At 48.5% G+C, this 22287-nt stretch overlaps 1 protein-coding gene across 2 annotated transcripts in view; it reads right to left on the bottom strand.

Moving 5' to 3' along the window:
* Positions 1–2216: 2216 nt before the first annotated feature.
* Positions 2217–22287, bottom strand: part of mal2 (mal, T cell differentiation protein 2) — an 80626-nt gene continuing 60555 nt past the window's right edge. Inside the window, exons 4-5 of one of the 2 annotated variants that reach the window (XM_038809787.1) lie at positions 16469–16567; positions 2217–2474 (exon numbers count right to left, since the gene is read on the bottom strand). In XM_038809787.1, the coding sequence (XP_038665715.1) occupies positions 16496–16567 (72 nt within the window). In that variant the 3' untranslated portion in view covers positions 2217–2474; positions 16469–16495. Of the gene's footprint in view, positions 2475–14861; positions 16568–22287 lie in introns of those variants that run through there. The other variant, XM_038809786.1, reaches the window with a different exon arrangement.

The raw sequence follows: 22287 nt of genomic DNA, 5'->3' as shown, positions 1-22287 counted from the left end.
ACGGGGCTGTTACTCGATCACTGGGCGGTTCTCTCTAACTTGTTTGTGTCCTTTTGTTTCAGGCTCCATTGGCGCCGAGAAGTCTGACCTGCTATAGAATGTTTCTATTGCAGCTAATTGTTGCGTCCATTGTGCCCGGGAATCGCTCAATTAGTATGCAAACTGCTAGCTCCTAGTATGCAAACTGCTAGTTCCTATGCTGTCTGGTTTCTTCACAGACAGAATCCACAGAGGGGTTCTGCAACCTGCTTGCCTCTCTGACATTGTCCAATTTTCCCTGCATGCAACTCAATGTTCCATTTTATGTTGGGAAGTGGCCAGCTTCGGTGGCTACAGTATATTTTCTGGAGTTCAGTGAAGTATTATTTCTTGACTTCAGTGTGTCATTAATCCCATGGATCTTTTATCATTCTCTCATTTAAGCTGGACATACAGCCTCCTCCAGCCCTACAAGCCCCTATGTCCATTCCTTCCACTTCCAAATTGTCTCTTCCACTTCCGAATTGTCTCTCCACACCGGGGCTCTTGTCCTTCAAGGACGCTTCTTTTATTTCATCACGTCTCCCGCTGCTCTCTACCCCCTCTTCCCAGGTACTCACCCCCAGGCATCCGGCTCTGCTGTGTGGTTACATGGACTCCATCAGCAGAATCGGGTCCTGTACCACAAGGACTTTTACATCTACATGTACCGGGACTTCAGTTGTTCGACAAGGATAGCATTAGCTGGCAAATAAATTACTGATGTATCCAGGAGCCAGTTAAATGTTGCAGATGTAGGGAATGGAATGTGTCTGCACGTTTTGCATATTGGTCAGCTGAGTTGTGCCCAGCATTGTTTTTATTTGCATGCTTTCAGTCTGTTACATAATTACCTGGGAGACAGTACTGACAGGCGTCCACTGACATTCTGTCTGCCTGTTTTTCTTTCAACAGTTAGGGTTCCTATTTCTGAAGTTTTGAGTTTAATTTCCTATCCGAGGTCGTGTGAAGTTTTGAACGCGTGAACATGATGTTGTTAAAACTGTGCAATATTGAGCCCGTTAATCTTTCCAACACTTGCATGCAATTTTCCAAATGCTAACAATGTGTGCGTGAGGTAATAAAATAATCTAATAATTCTGAGGTACAGGCTTGAGCAATGTGTCGGGGCAGAACTGTCGTTTAAGGTGAAACAGCAGCTCAATTTACATTCAATAATACAGAAGTGGCAATGAGTTGTGACTTTTTAAAAGTCATTCTGGAGAATCTTTTGTGAATGTGGCATGGATCGCGATAGTTGGCCGTTCTGTAAACGTGGGTCCGCTTGAAAGATAACGGCTTTAAAGGACGTTGATTTCAAACCACATTAGTTCCCGAGTCAGACAACTCAAAATTTCAGCTGGCCTGCTGAAGGAAGTTGCAATGTCATCCCCAAATCCTTTGTTTTTTTTAAAAAATGACAATTTATGGCAGGGTTGTGTCATATTTCGTTTGTCGACATCAATAGGAAGTCAACAGACAAAGTTTCCAAGTGGCTCTATTGAAAAACAAAATCATTGCAAAACACACAGCAATGGACAGCATTAAAACAAAAGTTAGAATGAGGTGGCACATTGCCCGATTCATTTGCACTGTGAACAGTAAACAGGTTTTGTCAGGAAGAAAACGAGCATTCTGCAGTCTGCAGTCATCCTGGTGATGAATTTGGCAAATTACATCTATACAGCCCCTGAAATATTCAAACGTAATAGCCTTGGCCAGGAGACATATTCCCCAATTCATATACAATGACTAGATTACAAGTGCCCTCTGTTGGCCGATTCAGAAACTAAATTATTAGGATGTTGTTAGTTCTTAGTCCTGTTGTAGGTTCATCATATCTGCAGGTAACTGGGATGAGCCAAGCCAGGCCAGACACACTTCACATAGCCCACACACTACCAGCACACAGGAGACTTTCATCTCAGCCACCTGGGCTAATTAATACAGGTCCCATCAGTGACAAGTCAGTGTCTTACCCACACTGCACCCAATTGTGTCAAAAGCGAGTTCTCCTTAAAATTAATTTAATTGGCAGCAGGAATTGCATACAAGGAAAATCCCTGGTTAACCGTGAACAAAGCAGTATGGGGAAAGGTCAGGGATGTGGGACTAATTTGCCTCCTTCTGTATAGTACCATTCTATTGCTTTGTAAAATGTGCTTTTTCATGGAATCACCCAAATAAATAAATAGCAATATTTTCCAAGCATCTTGATTCTAACGTGCATTTGCTTACAGAAGTTATTACAAAGATAAAAGGCTGAATAAAAGATGATCTGCTTTTTTATCTTTGCTAAAGTCACTTTCGGGCCAACAGCCAGAGGGTTGCTAGCTGTGCTCTCAGGGTTTTGCCAAGAAAGCTGCAGTATTTGTATTCCACAGACGGTGTTATATTTCACATCTGATAAGCCCATTTTCCATGAAATGTCTCCTGTGGCGTCATTATAGTTGCACCTGTGAAGCATACGATAAAAAAACATCTGCATGATAAAAAATTTTAAAATCACAATATCATCCAATTGATAAATATCCTTTATATTTTGAGCATACAATTGAGATTGTCCTGTGTACATACGAGGACAAAGTAGAAGTCTTAAATCAAACACTTGCATTGTCAACTGTGACAGTGAGCGGCACTCTGTAGTGTCGAGTGTCCCTGCAGCAAATGGAGGGGAATGCCAGGTTCCAGGCCTCAATAACAGATGCAGCAAGATTGAAATATGTAGTCAGGTCACGCGGTAGAAAGGAACAGTTGCAAGACTGAACTTACCAGAGAAGTGAAACGAGCTGCTGTACACCTACTTGCTCATTAAAGGAAAGGCATAATACTATGGATGCTGGAAATCTGAAATAAGACAAGACACCGTCCACCCACAGAGACACCGCACCGTCCACCCACAGAGACACCGCACCGTCCACCCACACAGACATTCACCGCACCGTCCACCCACACAGACATTCACCGCACCGTCCACCCACACAGACATTCACCGCACCGTCCACCCACAGAGACACCGCACCGTCCACCCACACAGACATTCACCGCACCGTCCACCCACACAGAGACACCGCACCGTCCACCCACACAGAGACACCGCACCGTCCACCCACACAGAGACACCGCACCGTCCAGCCACACAGAGACACCGCACCGTCCAGCCACAGAGACACCGCACCGTCCACCCACACAGACATTCACCGCACCGTCCACCCACACAGACATTCACCGCACCGTCCACCCACACAGAGACACCGCACCGTCCACCCACAGAGACACCGCACCGTCCACCCACAGAGACACCGCACCGTCCACCCACACAGACACCGCACCGTCCACCCACACAGACATTCACCGCACCGCCCACCCACAGAGACACCGCACCGTCCACCCACACAGAGACACCGCACCGTCCACCCACAGAGACACCGCACCGTCCACCCACAGAGACACCGCACCGTCCACCCACAGAGACACCGCACCGTCCACCCACACAGACATTCACCGCACCGTCCACCCACACATTCACCGCACCGTCCACCCACACAGACATTCACCGCACCGTCCACCCACACAGACACCGCACCGTCCACCCACAGAGACACCGCACCGTCCACCCACACAGACATTCACCGCACCGTCCACCCACACAGAGACACCGCACCGTCCACCCACAGAGACACCGCACCGTCCACCCACACAGAGACACCGCACCGTCCACCCACAGGGACACTGCACCGTCCACCCACACAGACATTCACCGCACCGTCCACCCACACAGACACCGCACCGTCCACCCACAGAGACACCGCACCGTCCACCCACACAGACATTCACCGCACCGTCCACCCACACAGAGACACCGCACCGTCCACCCACAGAGACACCGCACCGTCCACCCACACAGACATTCACCGCACCGTCCACCCACAGAGACACCGCACCGTCCACCCACAGAGACACCGCTCCGTCCACCCACAGAGACACCGCACCGTCCACCCACAGAGACATTCCCGGCACCGTCCACCCACACAGACATTCACCGCACCGTCCACCCACACATTCACCGCACCGTCCACCCACACAGACACCGCACCGTCCACCCACAGAGACACCGCTCCGTCCACCCACAGAGACACCGCACCGTCCACCCACACAGACATTCACCGCACCGTCCACCCACAGAGACACCGCACCGTCCACCCACAGAGACACCGCACCGTCCACCCACAGGGACACTGCACCGTCCACCCACAGAGACACCGCACCGTCCACCCACACAGAGACACCGCACCGTCCACCCACACAGAGACACCGCACCACCCACCCACACAGAGACACCGCACCGCCCACCCACACAGAGACACCGCACCGTCCACCCACACAGAGACACCGCACCGTCCACCCACACAGAGACACCGCACCGCCCACCCACAGAGACACCGCACCGTCCACCCACAGACACATTCACCGCACCGTCCACCCACAGAGACATTCACCGCACCGTCCACCCACACAGACACACATTCACCGCACCGTCCACCCACACAGACACACATTCACCGCAGCATCCACCCAGACAGACCTTCACTGCACCGTCCACCCACACAGACATTCACCGCACCGTCCCACCCACAGAGACATTCACCGCACCGTCCACCCACAGAGACACCGCACCATCCACCCACACAGACATTCACCGCACCGCCCACCCACACAGACACCGCACCGTCCACCCACAGAGACACCGTACCATCCACCCACACAGACATTCACCGCACCGTCCACCCACACAGACACCGCACCGTCCACCCACAGAGACACCGCACCGTCCACCCACACAGACATTCACCGCACCGTCCACCCACACAGACATTCACCGCACCGTCCACCCACACAGAGACACCGCACCGTCCACCCACACACACACCGCACCGTCCACCCACACAGAGACACCGCACCGTCCACCCACACAGAGACACCGCACCGTCCACCCACACAGACACCGCACCGTCCACCCACACAGAGACACCGCACCGTCCACCCCAGAGACACCGCACCGTCCACCCACACAGACATTCACCGCACCGCCCACCCACACAGAGACACCGCACCGTCCACCCACACAGACACCGCACCGTCCACCCACACAGACATTCACCGCACCGTCCCACCCACACAGACACCGCACCGTCCACCCACAGAGACATTCCCGGCACCGTCCACCCACAGAGACATTCACCGCACCGTCCACCCACACAGACACCGCACCGTCCAGCCAAAGAGACACCGCACCGTCCACCCACACAGACACTCACGGCACCGTCCACCCACACAGACACCGCAGCGTCCACCCACACAGACACTCACGGCACCGTCCACCCACACAGACATTCACCGCACCGTCCACCCACACAGACACTCACGGCACCGTCCACCCACACAGACACCGCAGCGTCCACCCACACAGACACTCACGGCACCGTCCACCCACACAGATATTTATGGCACCGTCCACCCACACAGACACCGCAGCGTCCACCCACACAGACATTCACCGCAGCGTCCACCCACACAGACACCGCACCGTCCACCCACACAGACACCGCACCGTCCACCCACACAGACACCGCACCGTCCACCCACACAGAGAGACTGCACCGTCCACCCACACAGACGTTCACCTCACCGTCCACCCACACACACACACATTCACCGCACCGTCCACCCACACACACACACATTCACCGCAGCGTCCACCCAGACAGACCTTCACTGCACTGACCACCCACACAGACACCGCACCGTCCACCCACACAGACATTCACCGCACCGCCCACCCACCCACACATCCACCGCACTGGTTACACTTTCAATATTAGTTTAGAGGTCACAATCTGGTGAGTTCACCACAGACACATCCCCGTAGTTGATATGGGAGCTGAGGTCCCTGACAGTCAGATAAATTGTGGAGACCAGTCCCATGCTGTGTCCGATGCCTCTGGAAACAGCTGGAAGAAATCGGATTGAAATGCAGAGACAGGAAGGTTTGGGGATATCGGGTAGAAGTACCAGAGGCCCGACAGACTTCCAATACTGGAGGAACTAACAGGGATATTTCAGCTGATGGTTGAAATGAGCCAAGATGTGCGCAGGTCGAAATCGTTTGACGCATGGAAATAAAAAATGTACCCACGACCACCGCAACAATCGCTGTTAGAGGACTTACTGGACATGGACATCTGAGGGAGTGGAAACTGCGGCGACCTGTATGGGAGACTAATAGGAAGGGCACATACACCACTGGTCGAGACAAGTGAAAAGTGGTGGAAAGACCTTGGGTTTGAAATAGGGTGGGGACTCTGGAGTGAAGCACTGCACGGGATCAACTCCACCTTCACATGCGCACGGCCTAATGTAGCTAAAGTGGTACACAGAGCTCACTTAGCCAAAACCCGAATGAGCAGATTCTTCCTGGAGGTGGAGGATAAATGCAACCGTGCCAAGGGGGCCCGGCCAACCACGCCCACATGTTCTGGTCTTGCTCCAGACTTGCTGGGCACTGGACTGGATGCCAGACAACTAAGGGGAGGGGGGGGGGGGGGGGGGTCAGGAAGGAAAGGGGGAAAGGGAGGCAGGGGACCAAGCTAGAAACAAACACGGACTGGAGAACGCAAAGTTGTTGGCGGAGAGGAGGAAGAGGTTGCAGGAGCAGTTTGATAGGCTGACAATGGGGAAGGCAGTGGGGCAGTTATGGAGGGCGAGGGGGGGTTCAATATGAATATGGGGAGAAGGCAAGCTAGCTCATCAGCTGAGGAGGCAGGCTGCGTCCAGGGAAATCTTCATAGGAAGGGAAGTGAAAATGAAAAATGAAATTTCATCTGTGGGAAGTGCAGCTGATTTCATCTGTGGGAAGTGCACCCAACTCCAGCTCCTCAAAAACCGTGTTCGGGACCTGGAGCTTGAGCTGGATGAACTTCGGATCATTCTGGAGGCAGAGAGGGTCATAGATAGGAGCTTCAGGGAAGCAGTTACACCAAAGACTGGAGATAGATGGGTAACTGTAAGAGGGACTGGGAAGAAGCAGTCAGTGCAGGGACCCCCTGCGGTCGTTCCCCTGAGTAACAAGTATACCGTTTTGGATACTTGTGGGGGGGATGACTTACCAGGGGTAAGCCATGGGGTACGGGCCTCTGGCACGGAGTCTGTCCCTGTTGCTCAGAAGGGAAGGGGGGAAAGGAATAGAACATTAGTAATTGGGGACTCAATAGTCAGGGGCACAGATAGGAGATTTTGTGGGAACGAGAGAGACTCACGTTTGGTATGTTGCCTCCCAGCTGCAAGGGTAAGTGATGTCTCGGATCGTGTTTTCCGGGTCCTTAAGGGGGAGGGGGAGCAGCCCCAAGTCGTAGTCCACATTGGCACTAACGACATAGGTAGGAAAGGGGACAAGGATGTCAGGCAGGCCTTTAGGGAGCTAGGATGGAAGCTCAGAGAGAGAACAAACAGAGTTGTTATCTCTGGGTTGTTGCCCGTGCCACGTGATAGTGAGACGAGGAATAGGGAGAGAGAGCAATTAAACACGTGGCTACAGGGATGGTGCAGGCGGGAGGGATTCAGATTTCTGGATAACTGGGGCTCTTTCTGTGGAAGGTGGGACCTCTATAGACAGGATGGTCTACATCTGAACCTGAGGGGCACCAATATCCTGGGGGGGGGGGGGGAGATTTGTTAGTGCTCTTTGGGGGGGTTTAAACTAATTTAGCAGGGGCATGGGAACCTGGATTGTAGTTTTGGGGTACGGGAGATTGAGAGTATAGAGGTCAGGAGCACAGATTTGACTTCGCAGGAGGGTGCCAGTGTTCAGGTAGGTGGTTTGAAGTGTGTCTACTTCAATGCAGCAGGGTAGCATGGTGGTTAGCATAAATGCTTCACAGCTCCAGGGTCCCAGGTTCGATTCCCGGCTGGGTCACTGTCTGTGTGGAGTCTGCACGTCCTCCCCCTGTGTGCGTGGGTTTCCTCCGGGTGCTCCGGTTTCCTCCCACAGTCCAAAGATGTGCGGGTTAGGTGGATTGGCCATGCTAAATTGCCCGTAGTGTCCTAATAAAAGTAAGGTTAAGGGGGGTGTTGTTGGGTTATGGGTATAGGCTGGATACGTGGGTTTGAGTAGGATGATCATGGCTCGGCACAACATTGAGGGCCGAAGGGCCTGTTCTGTGCTGTACTGTTCTATGTTCTATGTAATGCCAGGAGTATACGAAATAAGGTTGGGGAACTGGCAGCATGGGTTGGTACCTGGGACTTCGATGTTGTGGCCATTTCAGAGACATGGATAGAGCAGGGACAGGAATGGTTGTTGCAGGTTCCGGGGTTTAGGTGTTTTAGTAAGCTCAGAAAAGGAGGCAAAAGAGGGGGAGGTGTGGCGCTGCTAGTCAAGGACAGTATTACGGTGGCGGAAAGGATGCTAGATGGGGACTCTTCTTCCGAGGTAGTATGGGCTGAGGTTAGAAACAGGAAAGGAGAGGTCACCCTGTTGGGAGTTTTCTATAGGCCACCTAATAGTTCTAGGGATGTAGAGGAAAGGATGGCGAAGATGATTCTGGAAAAGGGCGAAAGTAACAGGGTAGTTGTTATGGGAGACTTTAACTTTCCAAATATTGACTGGAAATACTATAGTTCGAGTACATTAGATGGGTCGTTCTTTGTACAATGTGTGCAGGAGGGTTTCCTGACACAGTATGTTGACAGGCCAACAAGAGGCGAGGCCACATTGGATTTGGTTTTGGGTAATGAACCAGGCCAGGTGTTAGATCTGGAGGTAGGTGAGCACTTTGGAAACAGTGACCACAATTCGGTGACCTTTACGTTAGTGATGGAAAGGGATAAGTATACCCCGCAGGGCAAGAGTTATAGCTGGGGGAAGGGCAATTATGATGCCATTAGACATGACTTAGGATGTGTAGGTTGGAGAAGTAGGCTGCAAGGGTTGGGCACACTGGATATGTGGAGCTTGTTCAAGGAACAGCTATTGCATGTTCTTGATAAGTACGTACCAGTCAGGCAGGGAGGAAGGGGTCGAGCGAGGGGACCGTGGTTTACCAAAGAAGTGGAATCTCTTGTTAAGAGGAAGAAGGAGGCCTATGTGAAGATGAGGCGTGAAGTTTCAGTTGGGGCGCTTGATAGTTACAAAGAAGCGAGGAAGGATCTAAAAAGAGAGCTAAGACGAGCAAGGAGGGGACACGAGAAGTCTTTGGCAGGTAGGATCAAGGAAAACCCAAAAGCTTTCTATAGGTATGTCAGGAATAAAAGAATGACTAGGGTAAGAGTAGGGCCAGTCAAGGACAGTGGTGGGAAGTTGTGTGTGGAGGCTGAGGAGATAAGCGAGATACTAAATGAATACTTTTCGTCAGTATTCACTCAGGAAAAAGATAATATTGTGGAGGAGAATGCCGAGACCCAGGCTATTAGAATAGATGGCATTGAGGTGCGTAGGGAAGAAGTGTTGGCAATTCTGGACAAGGTAAAAATAGATAAGTCCCCGGGGCCTGATGGGATTTATCCTAGGATTCTCTGGGAAGCCAGGGAAGAGATTGCTGAGCCTTTGGCTTTGATTTTTAGGTCATCATTGTCTACAGGAATAGTGCCAGAGGACTGGAGGATAGCAAATGTGGTCCCTTTGTTCAAGAAGGGGAGTAGAGATAACCCTGGTAACTATAGGCCGGTGAGCCTAACGTCTGTGGTGGGTAAAGTCTTGGAGAGGATTATAAAAGATACAATTTATAATCATCTAGATAGGAATAATATGATTAGGGATAGTCAGCATGGTTTTGTGAAGGGTAGGTCATGCCTCACAAACCTTATCGAGTTCTTTGAGAAGGTGACTGAACAGGTAGGCGAGGGTAGAGCAGTTGATGTGGTGTATATGGATTTCAGTAAAGCGTTTGATCAGGTTCCCCACGGTCGGCTATTGCAGAAAATACGGAGGCTGGGGATTGAGGGTGATTTAGAGATGTGGATCAGAAATTGGCTAGTTGAAAGAAGACAGAGAGTGGTAGTTGATGGGAAATGTTCAGAATGGAGTTCAGTTACGAGTGGCGTACCACAAGGATCTGTTCTGGGGCCGTTGCTGTTTGTCATTTTTATAAATGACCTAGAGGAGGGCGCAGAAGGATGGGTGAGTAAATTTGCAGACAACACTAAAGTCGGTGGAGTTGTAGACAGTGCGGAAGGATGTTGCAGGTTACAGAGGGACATAGATAAGCTGCAGAGCTGGGCTGAGAGGTGGCAAATGGAGTTTAATGTGGAGAAGTGTGAGGTGATTCACTTTGGAAAGAATAACAGGAATGCGGAATATTTGGCTAATGGTAAAATTCTTGGTAGTGTGGATGAGCAGAGGGATCTCGGTGTCCATGTACATAGATCCCTGAAAGTTGCCACCCAGGTTGATAGAGCTGTGAAGAAGGCCTATGGTGTGTTGGCCTTTATTGGTAGAGGGATTGAGTTCCGGAGCCATGAGGTCATGTTGCAGTTGTACAAAACTCTAGTACGGCCGCATTTGGAGTATTGCGTACAGTTCTGGTCGCCTCATTATAGGAAGGACGCGGAAGCTTTGGAACGGGTGCAGAGGAGATTTACCAGGATGTTGCCTGGTATGGAGGGAAAATCTTGGACTTGAGGTTGTTTTCGTTAGAGAGAAGAATGTTAAGAGGTGACTTAATAGAGGCATACAAAATGATCAGAGGGTTAGATAGGGTGGACAGCGAGAGCCTTCTCCCGCGGATGGAGGTGGCTAGCACGAGGGGACATAGCCTTAAATTGAGGGGTAATAGATATAGGACAGAGGTCAGAGGTGGGTTTTTTACGCAAAGAGTGGTGAGGCCGTGGAATGCGCTACCTGCAACAGTAGTGAACTCGCCAACATTGAGGGCATTTAAAAGTTTATTGGATAAGCATATGGATGATAAGGGCATAGTGTAGGTTAGATGGCCTTTAGTTTTTTTTCCATGTCGGTGCAACATCGAGGGCCGAAGGGCCTGTACTGCGCTGTATTGTTCTATGTTCTATGAAAACTGCTTATTGTCACAAGTAGGCTTCAAACGTAGTTACTGTGAAAAGCCCCTAGTCGCCACATTCCGGCACCTTTTCAGGGAGGCTGGTACGGGAGGGGAGGTAGTATCAGAGCTGGTGGGAGATGAATGAGGCATTCCTGGGGTATTACGAGAAGTTATATAGGGCGGTGCCAAGTGGAGAGGAAGGGGACATGGGTCGGAATGGTTTGGAGTTCCTGAGGCTGGATGAAGAGAGGAGGCAAGCATTTGATGAGCTGGTGGGCCGGAGGGTGGTGTTTGACAGTATTAGGGAATGAAGTTGGGGAAAGCACCGGGGACAGATGGCTTTCCAGCGAATTCTAGAAGGCTCTTGCAATGGAGTTGGCACCGCATTTGTTGGGGATGTTTAATGAGGCACTGGGAGCTGCCAGAGACACCGACGCAGGCATTAATTACATTAATCCCGAAAAAGAGGAAGGATCCGCTAGAGTGTGGGTCATACAGGCCCATTTCACTGTTGAACACCAATGTGAAGGTGCTGGCTAGGTTGGTGCCTTAGATGTGTGCCAGGGATGGTGGCAGAGGACCGAATGGATTTTGTCAAAGGGCAAGCAGCACGCCAGTAATATCAGGAGGCTATTGAATGTGGTAATGACACCGTTGAGAGGGTGGGTGCCGGAGGTTGTTGTCTCCATGGAATGTAGATAAGGCCTTTGATCAAGTGAACTAAAGGTATGATTTGAGATTTTGTGGATGTTTGGGTTTGGACCGAAGTTCACAGCGTGGGTGCACTTGTTGAATACGGCTCCAGTGGCACGTTTAGTCACGAGTGGGACGAGGTTAAGATGTTTTGGGCTGCACAGAGGTATGAGACAGGGGTTTCCACTGTCGCCATTGTGGGGGATTGTGAGGGGGAGTAGAGAACACCAGGTGTCGCTGAAGGTGGATGATTTGTTGTTGTAGTGTTGGACCTGCTGGAGAGTATGGGTAGGATCATGGAAATACTGGAAAGGCTGGGGACCTACTCGGGGTACAAGTTGAACGTTGGGAAGAGCGAGTTATTTCCAGGTGAACGCAGCAGGGCTGGGCTCCAAATTAGGGGGCTGCCATTGACCGGCCGGCATAACGGAGCATCCTGCCGGTGGGGTGGAACAGAAATGTGGCGCGCAGGGCAGAGAATCTAGCCCCATAGGTTTAAACCAAGAGAGATAGAACATAGAACATAGAACAGTACAGCACAGAACAGGCCCTTCGGCCCTCAATGTTGTGCCGAGCCATGATCACCCTACTCAAACCCACGTATCCACCCTATACCCGTAACCCAACAACCACCCCCTTAACCTTACTTTTTAGTACACTACGGGCAATTTAGCATGGCCAATCCACCTAACCCGCACATCTTTGGACTGTGGGAGGAAACCGGAGCACCCGGGAGGAAACCCACGCACACACGGGGAGGACGTGCAGACTCCACACAGACAGTGACCCAGCCGGGAACTGAACCTGGGGCCCTGGAGCTGTGAAGCATTTATGCTAACCACCATGCTGCCACTGGATAGGATGCATGGGAGGTGGAGGGAGGCAGGCCTGGAGAGGGTGACGGGCCTAGATGAGCTGCGGGAGAGATTGGAGTTGCCGAGGGGGCATGAATTTAGATATAGGCAAATGAAATATTTTGCAAGAAAGGTTTGGAGGACGTTTCCCAGGATGCTGGGTATACCCTGCTTGAGCAATTGCTGCCCCCGGACGAGTCGGGAAAGTGTAGAATTGGAGATATATATGGGAAGCTTGGGGAGCAGTGGAGGGGGCAGGTGCAACTGACGAGGATCAAGTGTAAATGGGAGATGGAACGGGGGGGTGGTGAATAATTTGGGAGGAAATAATTTGGGGTCTGTAGTGCGAGACAACGCGTAGAGCGAATGCTACCTCCTCCTGCACGCGGATGAGCTTGTTTCAGTTCAGGATTGTGCAGACGATGCACATGGCTCAGGCAAGGATGAGTGGTTTCTTCGTGGAGTGGCTGAGAAGTTTGAGAAGTGCGGGCAGGGCCGGCGAATCATGTGCACATGTTCTGGGGCTGCGAGAAGCTGGAAAGGTCCTGAGAAGCGGTGTTTGCGACGTTGTCCATAATTCATCGAATCATTATAGGATCCCTACAGTACAGAAAGAGGCCATTCAGCCATCGAGTCTGCACTGACCCTTTGAAAGAGTACCCTACCGAGGCCCAATCCCCCTCCCTGTAACCTCATTCTAAGGGGCACATTTTTGGACTGTGGGAGGAAACTGGAGCACCCAGAGGAAACCCATGCAGACACGGGGAGAATGTGTAGACTCCGCACAGACAGTGACCCAAGGTGAGAATTGAAACCTGGTCCATGGCTCTGTGAGGCAGCAGTGTTAACCACTGTGCCACCATGCTGTAGAGGTGGAGGTCAGGCTGGACCCAATGGTGACGACCTTTGGGTTACCGGAAATTCCGAAGCCGAGAGAGGGGAGGGGGGCTGATGTTGCACCTTCACCTCTCTAATTGCCCGGCGGAGGATCTGGTTAAACTGGAGGGCGGATATGCTACCTGGGGTGGTGGCCTGACTGAGGAGCCTGTATAAGTTTCTATGATTGGAAAAGATCAAATTTGAGTTGAGGGTGTTGGATGGAGTTTTGAGGCAAGGTGCGGGGTTGTTCATTGCAGGAAAGTGGGAGGATGGGGGGAAAACTGTACAAATTGTAGATTATGGAGTGTGTTCCTGCATATGTTACTGCTCATTTTTATACATATTTGTAATAAAAAACATTTTTAAAAAAGGTTCAGCAGAACACAGGGCTTGCATCCAATCTATCTGGCCTTGGGCGTGAGAAGAATGAATCACCATGATCTTCCTCCAGGTGCCCCATCGCATCCAAAGTCAGAGATGAGAAGGGGAACAGAAGAGTATCAGCAAGCTGCCCCACAGGCATAACCTTAGGGGGAAAAAAAAGGGTGCGATTCTCCCAGCCCCGCGCTGGGCCGGAAATCGCTGCAACCGTGCCAGGCCACCCCGATGCTGGCACGAGATTCTCAGAGCTGCGGAGAATAGGCGCCATTTGCGCCAGCGTGTTTGGGGCAGCGCAGTCGCGAGCCGCTGTACAAGGCCAGGCCGCCGATTCTCCGGCACGCATGGGCCGAATGGAAAACGCAGAGTCCCGCCGGCGTCGTCCACACCTGGTCGCTGCCGGCAGGAACTCTGCATGAAGGGTCAGGGGTGGCCTGTGGGGGGCTGTCACCTGGGGGGGGGGGGGGGGGGGGGGGGCGCCGCCGATGGGGTCTGGCCCACAATCGGGACCCACCGATTGGCAGGTCGCCTTTCCCCCCAGGCCTACTTTGTTGTGTGTACGGCCCCAGAACCCCCGCGCCACTTTGCATCATCAGGAGCGGCGTGTTCCGTAAAGCCACCACGCATGTACGGGCTGTCCGACCGCCCCAGTGCACACCAGGAAGTGAGGCTGGAGTGGCATGAGCCGCTCCAGCGCCGTGCTGGCCCTTTGTGGAGGCCAGAATCACTACTGCCCGCGCCCGTTTCGCGCCATCGTGAAATGCAACAGTGTTCAGGACTCTGTCCCGTGATTGGAGAATCGCACCCATAATTGCTGCAACTAGTGAGTAGTGGTATTGGAAGCAAATAGTGAACATATTGCTCAGTTTAGTCATGTACAAAGTAACTCATTAACAGCCAGAAAGCTGGCTAAAAAAAGGCTCCCTGCAAAGGTCCAGATATTTTTGAGAATTAGTGAGATAAATTGCCCGTAAACATCAAGAAAGGTTTTGTGGATTACTACCTTTATTCAGTGCAGGTTTTTCAACATCTAAAATAAGAAAACCAATATAAAATTCAGAAGTAAAACACTGTAAACCATTAGAAGTTGATAGTAGCATATTGGGTGATGGTTACTTTGTGTGGGCAGGTGGACAGTCTCCATTCACCTCCATTAAAAACCAATCGAGAGAAAAGCAATAAATTAAGTTTCACCAAGCTGAGTCACTTGGTTAAACAATTAATATTTGTTCAGAGATGACTGAATGAGAAGATCTCCATGATCATAACAAATACCTACTCCCTGATAGAACAAGGGAATGCAGTCTGTATTTTTGCTCAAACAGAAACCCGAATGGAGAACATCAGGAAGTTTGATCTCAACAATAAAATTGCTGATATTCAGTGACTTTCTTTCTCTAAAAGGGGACAATTTTACCATCTGTGCTTCCATCGAATCCTGGCAGTTGCAATGGGAAATTTAGACAGGAGTCATGAAAACAATGGTCAGTGGTACTAGAACTTCATTGCGTTACTTATTGGAGTGATTCCTCACTGGCCATGGACTGAGAAATTCCTGTAATCTGGTCACAACTTTAAACTGTTACAGAAATGTAAAGGAAACAGAATTTGATATTTGGTGCAATCGGTTTCTTAAAAAAATGTTCAATAAAGATATTTAAAAATAAATGGTACAATCAGTTTAAAACAAAGCTTCTGTGGCAATGTAGAACTTGGAACAGGTGTCAGGTTTGTGCAGTTGAGACATTTTAGTTGTTGAAGCAGTTTGTGGCTTTCTTTAAAAATGAATTTTCAGAAAGCTTTATTGCCAGGTCACGGACCCCACCAATTTCACTGGATGTTGAGACACAGATCACCCAACATGTCCAATACACACAAGGCCATTCTTGAAACCTTGGCACTTAGTTAAAAAGGTTCTTGACATTAAGAATTAGAAAACTATAGAATTATTGTGGAATGATGGAAACATAATTGGAATAATCTTGTTTTACAAAATATTACTTTCTGTACTCAAAAGGTTCAACAATCGTATGCTAATTATATGAAGTACATATAATAAATGATTACTTATGCAACCTATGCAAAAATTAAAAACTGTTCAGCAAGTGATCACAGTCATAATTATAGTCATAGGAAGTGTCAAGCACACAAATGAAAACAATTTACATTTTTAAGGAAGAAATGGAGAGTGTTCACAATCAAGACAGATAAAAAGTCTGAATTTTCTTCATCTAATCCCTTTAGATCTTATTTGCCCGAATTCAGGTTTACAGTAAATTAACTCCTGCTGTTACTGGTATTGGAATATTTTGTTTGTGAAAACTATAAATATTTGGATGACACACTTGGCACCCAACGTTCAGATAAAGTGGAAACTACTTTAATTTCCTATTTCACAAACTTCTGAACTTAACACTGAAAATGATCATAAAAAAGCTATTAATTTATAAACAAAAGCCATCACTGCTGCAAAAATACTTCAGTATAAAAACAGATTCAGCCTACGAAAGGACCACCCTTCTCTTGGGAAGCTTCTTCCATCGGTGTTTGAAAGAGTTGTGTGCTAATGATAACAAAACCAGCCATTCGCACCTTTCCAAACAGTTCATATGATGAAATTCACAGCTTCCATCTTCTCAAAGCAAGACCCAAACTGCACGCATAACACAGAGTAACGACAAAAGAGAATATCTGAAATAAGAGGGGGAGAAAATTAGTCTCATCATTAAATTAAAAACTGCACTGTTTTAATTTGGGGTTATGTTGTATTTCTCTGCAGAATTGTCTGCAGTTGTTAGTTTCTAAAATGTGTGCAAGTTACAACATGGAAACAAACCTTTTGGTCAAACCAGTCTGTCTGTGTTTATCCTCCACGTGAGCAAAAACTTTAATCTCATTTGCCTCTCCCACCCCTTATTGTTTATTCTCCTTTCCTTCAGACACCTATACAAATATTAATTATTAACACACTCTTCTCTATGATAGTGCCTTCTCCAATCTCAAAACATTGAAAATTATATTTCCACATTCTGGAACTGTCATTCACTCTAAATTGGTCACTATATCTGATCATGTTTTCAACATCTGTCAATTTAACATACAATCTCCTTGGTTCCAAAAAAAAAAAAACTCAAACTGTATTCCTTTCTCAAAGTGACAAAGCCAATGTGCAGAGTGGTCAGGGCAAGCCCTAACCCATCTTCTTGCTTGCTCCAAAAAACTGTATAAATTGAATCCAATTCATGAACCCCCCCCCCACAAAAAGGATGTACGAGACCCAAGTTAAGAATAAGTATTACACCTGATCATGGTCTTTCTTCCAAATGGAGTTTAATGCAGAAAAGTGTGAGATGATTCATTTTGGAAGGAGTACCAGGAATACAGAGTCCTGGGCTAATGGTAAGATTCTTGGTAGTGTGGATGAGCAGAGAGATCACGGTGTCCATGTACACATCCCTGAAAAGTGCCTCCCAGGTTGATAGGGTTGTTAAGAAGGCGTACAGTGTGTTGGCCTTTATTGGCAGAGGGATTGAGTTTCGGAGCCATGAGGTCATGTTGCAGCTGTACAAAACTCTGGTGCAGCCGCATTTAGAGTATTGCGTGCAGTTCTGGTCGCCGCATTATAGGAAGGATGTGGAAGCATTGGAAAGGGTGCAGAGGAGATTTACCAGGATGTTGCCTGGTATGGAGGAAAGATCTTGAGGGAAGGCTGAGGCTGATAGGATGGACAGTGAGAGCCTTTTTTCTCGGATGGTGATGGCTAGCACGAGGGGACATAGCTTTAAATTGAGAGGGGATAGATACAAGTCAGGTGTCAGAGGTAAGTTTTTTTTACTCAGAGTAGTAAGGGCCCTGCCTGCAACAGTAGTAGACTCGCCAACATTAAGGGCATTTAAATGGTCATTGGATAAACATATGGATCATAATGGAATAGTAGTTGGGCTTTAGATTGGTTTCACAGGTCAGCGCAACATCGAGGGCCAAAGGGCCTGTACTGCGCTGTAATGTTCTATTGTTCTCTATTTGTATATACATATGCCACTAAATTTGCACTGTTCGTTCTTACCCAAGTGCCCATCTTATAGTGTGGAGCAACAAATTACAAAAAGAATATCCTAATTAATTTTTAAAATTTTCATTATTACATTTAGATTTATATTTCACACTGCTCGGTATAAAATCCAGTATTCAGTTAGATTTTTAATAACTTTATCGTGAACTTGAATCCCCAATTCCCTCTGCTCTTCCAGCTATCACTCATTATATAATTATTTAAAAAATGTACTACCTCAGCTGCTATTGACGGTGTGGTAGCACAGTTGCTTCACAGCTCTAGGGTCCCAGATTAGATTCCCGGCTTGGGTCACTGCCTGTGTGGAGTTTGCACTTTCTCCCCATGTCTGCGTGGGTTGCCTCCGGGTGCTCCGGTTTCCTCCCTCAGTCCAAAGATGGGCAGGTTGGATGGATTGGCCATGTTAAATTGCCCTTCGTGCCCGAAAGGTTAGCTGGAGTTACTGGGTTACGGGGATGGAATGGAGGCTTGGGCTTAAGTATGGTGTTCTTTCCAAGGGCCGGTGCAGACTTGTAGGGCCTCCGTCTGCACTGTAAATTCGATGATTCTATGAATTCAATCCGACTTTTTACATTTTTCACCATATCCCCAATATCTCATGTAGCTTCCTTTGGTTCTCACTTATTCACCTTACTATTTTTCAAACTGCAAATTTGCGCTCTGTCCTTTATCCTATATCTAAGTTGTTAATAAGCACTGAATATTTCTGTTTGGGTTGGTCATTTTACTATCTATGCATCACACAATAACTCCGTAATTAAACAAACTCTCTGCAGTGAAGATATTCAACAGGCTGAAGCATTTCAACAAAATATTCATAACAGGTTGAGCAAGAACAATCCTATTTGTCATACCAAAGGGAAAGAAAAGAGGTAATGTTTAGAGTCCAAATGCCCCTTTGTCAAAGCTCGAAACATCAGCTCTTTTCCCTTCCTACTGATGCTGCCAGACCTGCTGAGATTTTCCAGCATTCTCTCTTTGGTTTCAGATTTCAGCATCCGTAGTAATTTGCTTTTATCCACTATTTGACAAAGGCTGCTTTTTTTCTGGCGTTTGCTTAGGGGGATACTGATACAAGTAATTGCAGTATCCTATAACAAGAATAGATTCACAATCCAGACTCAAACAAGCACAAGCAAGAGCGCTTCAGGAAAACAGTTTAAGGAATTGCTTTGAATATTAAAAAACAGGAAGTCATAGATATTAAATTCAAGCATTTGTGAGCCCTGTTCCACAAAATTAAAGGAAATCTATTTCTTCCCAAATTCTATATTTGCAACATGCAAGTACTAGTTTGCAATCCACTAGCTTCTGTTCAGCATTGTTACAATTGCCCAACCTCTTAATATGAAAAACTTGTTGGACTTGATCAGAGCTAGGTGGGAAAGAACTAACGCATGCAAACCAACGGGGAAGTGGATCTGCGTAATGTACACTCAGACACAGAGACTTAAAGTCCTTCAAAGAACAACAAACAAAAGTACAGCACAGGAACAGGCCCTTCGGCCCTCCAAGCCTGTGCCGACCATGCTGCCGTCTAAACTAAAATCTTCTATACTTCCTGGGTCTGTATCCCTCTATTCCCATTCTATTCATGTATTTGTCAAGATGCCCCTTAAATGTTACTATTGTCCCTGCTTCCACCACATCCTCCGGCAGCGAGTTCCAGGAACTCACGAACCACTATGTAAAAAAAAAGACTAGCCTCATACATCTACTCTAAACCTTGCCCCTCGCACCTTAAACCTATGCCCCCTAATAATTGACCCCTCTACCCTGGGAAAAAGCCTCTGACTGTCCACTCATAATTTTGTAGGCCTCTATCAGGTCGCCCCTCAACCTTCGTCGTTCCAATGAGAACAAACTGGGTTTATTCAACCGCTCCTCATAGCTAATGCCCTCCATACCAGGCAACATCCTGGTAAATCTCTTCTGCACCCTCTCTGAAGCCTCCACATCCTTCGACTAGTGAGGCGACCAGAACTGATCACTATAAGTGTGGCCTAACTAAGGTTCTATACAGCTGCAACATGACTTGCCAATTCTTATACTCAGTGCCCCGGCCAATTAAGGCAAGCATGCTGTATGCCTTCTTGACTACCTTCTCCACCTATGTTGCCCCTTTCTGTGACCTGTGGACCTGTACACCAAGATCTCTCGGATTGTCAATACTCTTTTGAGGGTTCTTCAGACCATCCTACTTTGGTAAACATAGAACATAGAAAAATACAGTACAGAACAGACCCTTCGGCCCACGATGTGCGGAACTTTTGTCAAAAGAACAAATTGATCTACACCCCATCATTCTAACGTAATCCATGTACCTATTCAATAGCCGCTTGAAGGTCCCTAATGTTTCCGACTCAACTACTTCCACAGGCTGTGCATTCCATGCCCCCACTACTCTCTGGGTAAAGAACCTACCTCTGACATCCCCCCTATATCTTCCACCATTCACCTTAAATTTATGTCCCCTTGTAATGGTTTGTTCCACCCAGGTAAAACGTCTCTGACTGTCTACTCTATCTATTCCCCTGATCATCTCTCAAGTCGCCCTTTATCCTTCTCCGTTCTCATGAGAAAAGGCCTAGCATCCTCAACCTTTCCTTGTAAGACCTATTCTCCATTCCAGGAAACATCCTGGTAAATCTCCTTTGCACCTTTTCCAAAACTTCCACATCCGTCCTAAAATGAGGCGACCAGAACTGTACACAGTACTTCAAAAATCTACCAAGGTTTTGTACAGCTGCATCATCACCTCAGAGCTCTGAAATTCAATCCCTCTGCTAATGAACACTGGCACACCATAAGCCTTCTTCACAGCTCTATCCACTTGAATGGCAACTTTCAAAGATCTATGAACATAGATCCCAATATCTCTCTGCTCCTCCACATTGCCAAGAACACTACCGTTAACCCTGTATTCCGCATTCATATTTGTCCTTCCAAAATGGACAACCTCACACCTTTCAGGTTTAAACTCCATCTGCCACTTCTTAGCCCAGCTCTGCATCCTATCTATGTCTCGTTGCAGCCGACAACAGCCCTCCTCACTATCCACAACTCCACCAATCTTCGTATCGTCTGCAAATTTACTGACCCACCCCTCAACTCCCTCATCCAAGTCATTAATGAAAGTCACAAACAGCAGAGGACCCAGAACTGATCCCTGCGGTACGCTACTGGTAACTGGGCTCCAGGCTGAATATTTGCCACCCACCACCACTCTCTGACTTCTATCGTTTAGCCAGTTCATTATCCAACTGGAAACTCTAAGAAAAAGCAATATCTCAGAGCATTGTTATTACAGATGATCACAAAATAAACTTCTATATTTCAAGAGGCATTGAAAGCCCTACCAACATACTGCTCAGTTGCTAACTATCGAGTTCAGTAGACACTAAGTGGGTGCATGAGCAATTGGGAGAGAGAGACATCACCCGAGTGAGACACAAAATCCCTCACCAAATTCAATTTATGCAGCAGCGCCCAGCTCCCCGCTACCTTGATTCCTAGATACCGAAAACTCGCTCCCACCACCCAGAACGGCAACTCTCCAAACCTCCTCTCCTGCCCGCCAGCATTAATTGGGAACACCTCGCTCTTCCCATATTCAATTTACAACCCTGTGAATTGGCCAAATTCCCTGAACATCTCCTTGATCCTTTCAAAACAGCCCACTGGGTCTGAAATAAATAAAACTGGGCATCCACATACAGCAAGCCTGTGCTCCGCCCTCCCCTCCCGCTCAATCCCTTTCCAAATGCTCGACCTCCTAACTGCCTTAGACAGCAGCTCTATTGCCAAGACGAAATGCAATGGGGAGAGCGGGCACCTCCTGCCTTGTCTCGGTACCCAGTACCCTGAACTCATCCTGTTCATCAGGACACTTGCCATTGGCGTTCTCTACAGTAGCCGAACCACTCCATGACCCCCTGGCCAATCCTGAAGTGACCCAGCACTTCACCTGATTGAAGGTCTTCTCCGCATCCATTGTCAGCCCCACTTCTACCTCCTGCCCCTCAGAGGGAATGATAATAACATGAAGCAGCCGATGCACATTCGTTGACAACTGCCGCCCCTTTAGAAGCCCCCTCTCGTCTGCCACTATCACCCCTGGTACAATCCTCCAACTGCACTGGTAACACCTTTGCGCCCGCACTAAGCAATGATATCGGGCAGTACAACCCATGCTCTCCGGGTCCTTATCTTTCTTCAAAATCAGGCAAATGGATGTCAGCGACATCCCCCTTCACCCCTTTGTACATCGTCACTAACAGAGGCCCCAACTCTGCACCGAACCTCTTGTAAAACTCCACTGGTAATCTCTCCAGCCTGG

The sequence above is a fragment of the Scyliorhinus canicula genome, chromosome 10 (assembly GCF_902713615.1).
Source record: "Scyliorhinus canicula chromosome 10, sScyCan1.1, whole genome shotgun sequence".
NCBI lineage: Eukaryota > Metazoa > Chordata > Chondrichthyes > Carcharhiniformes > Scyliorhinidae > Scyliorhinus > Scyliorhinus canicula.
Note: the sequence above shows the minus strand (reverse complement) of the source record. Positions and strands in the feature narration are given on the sequence as shown.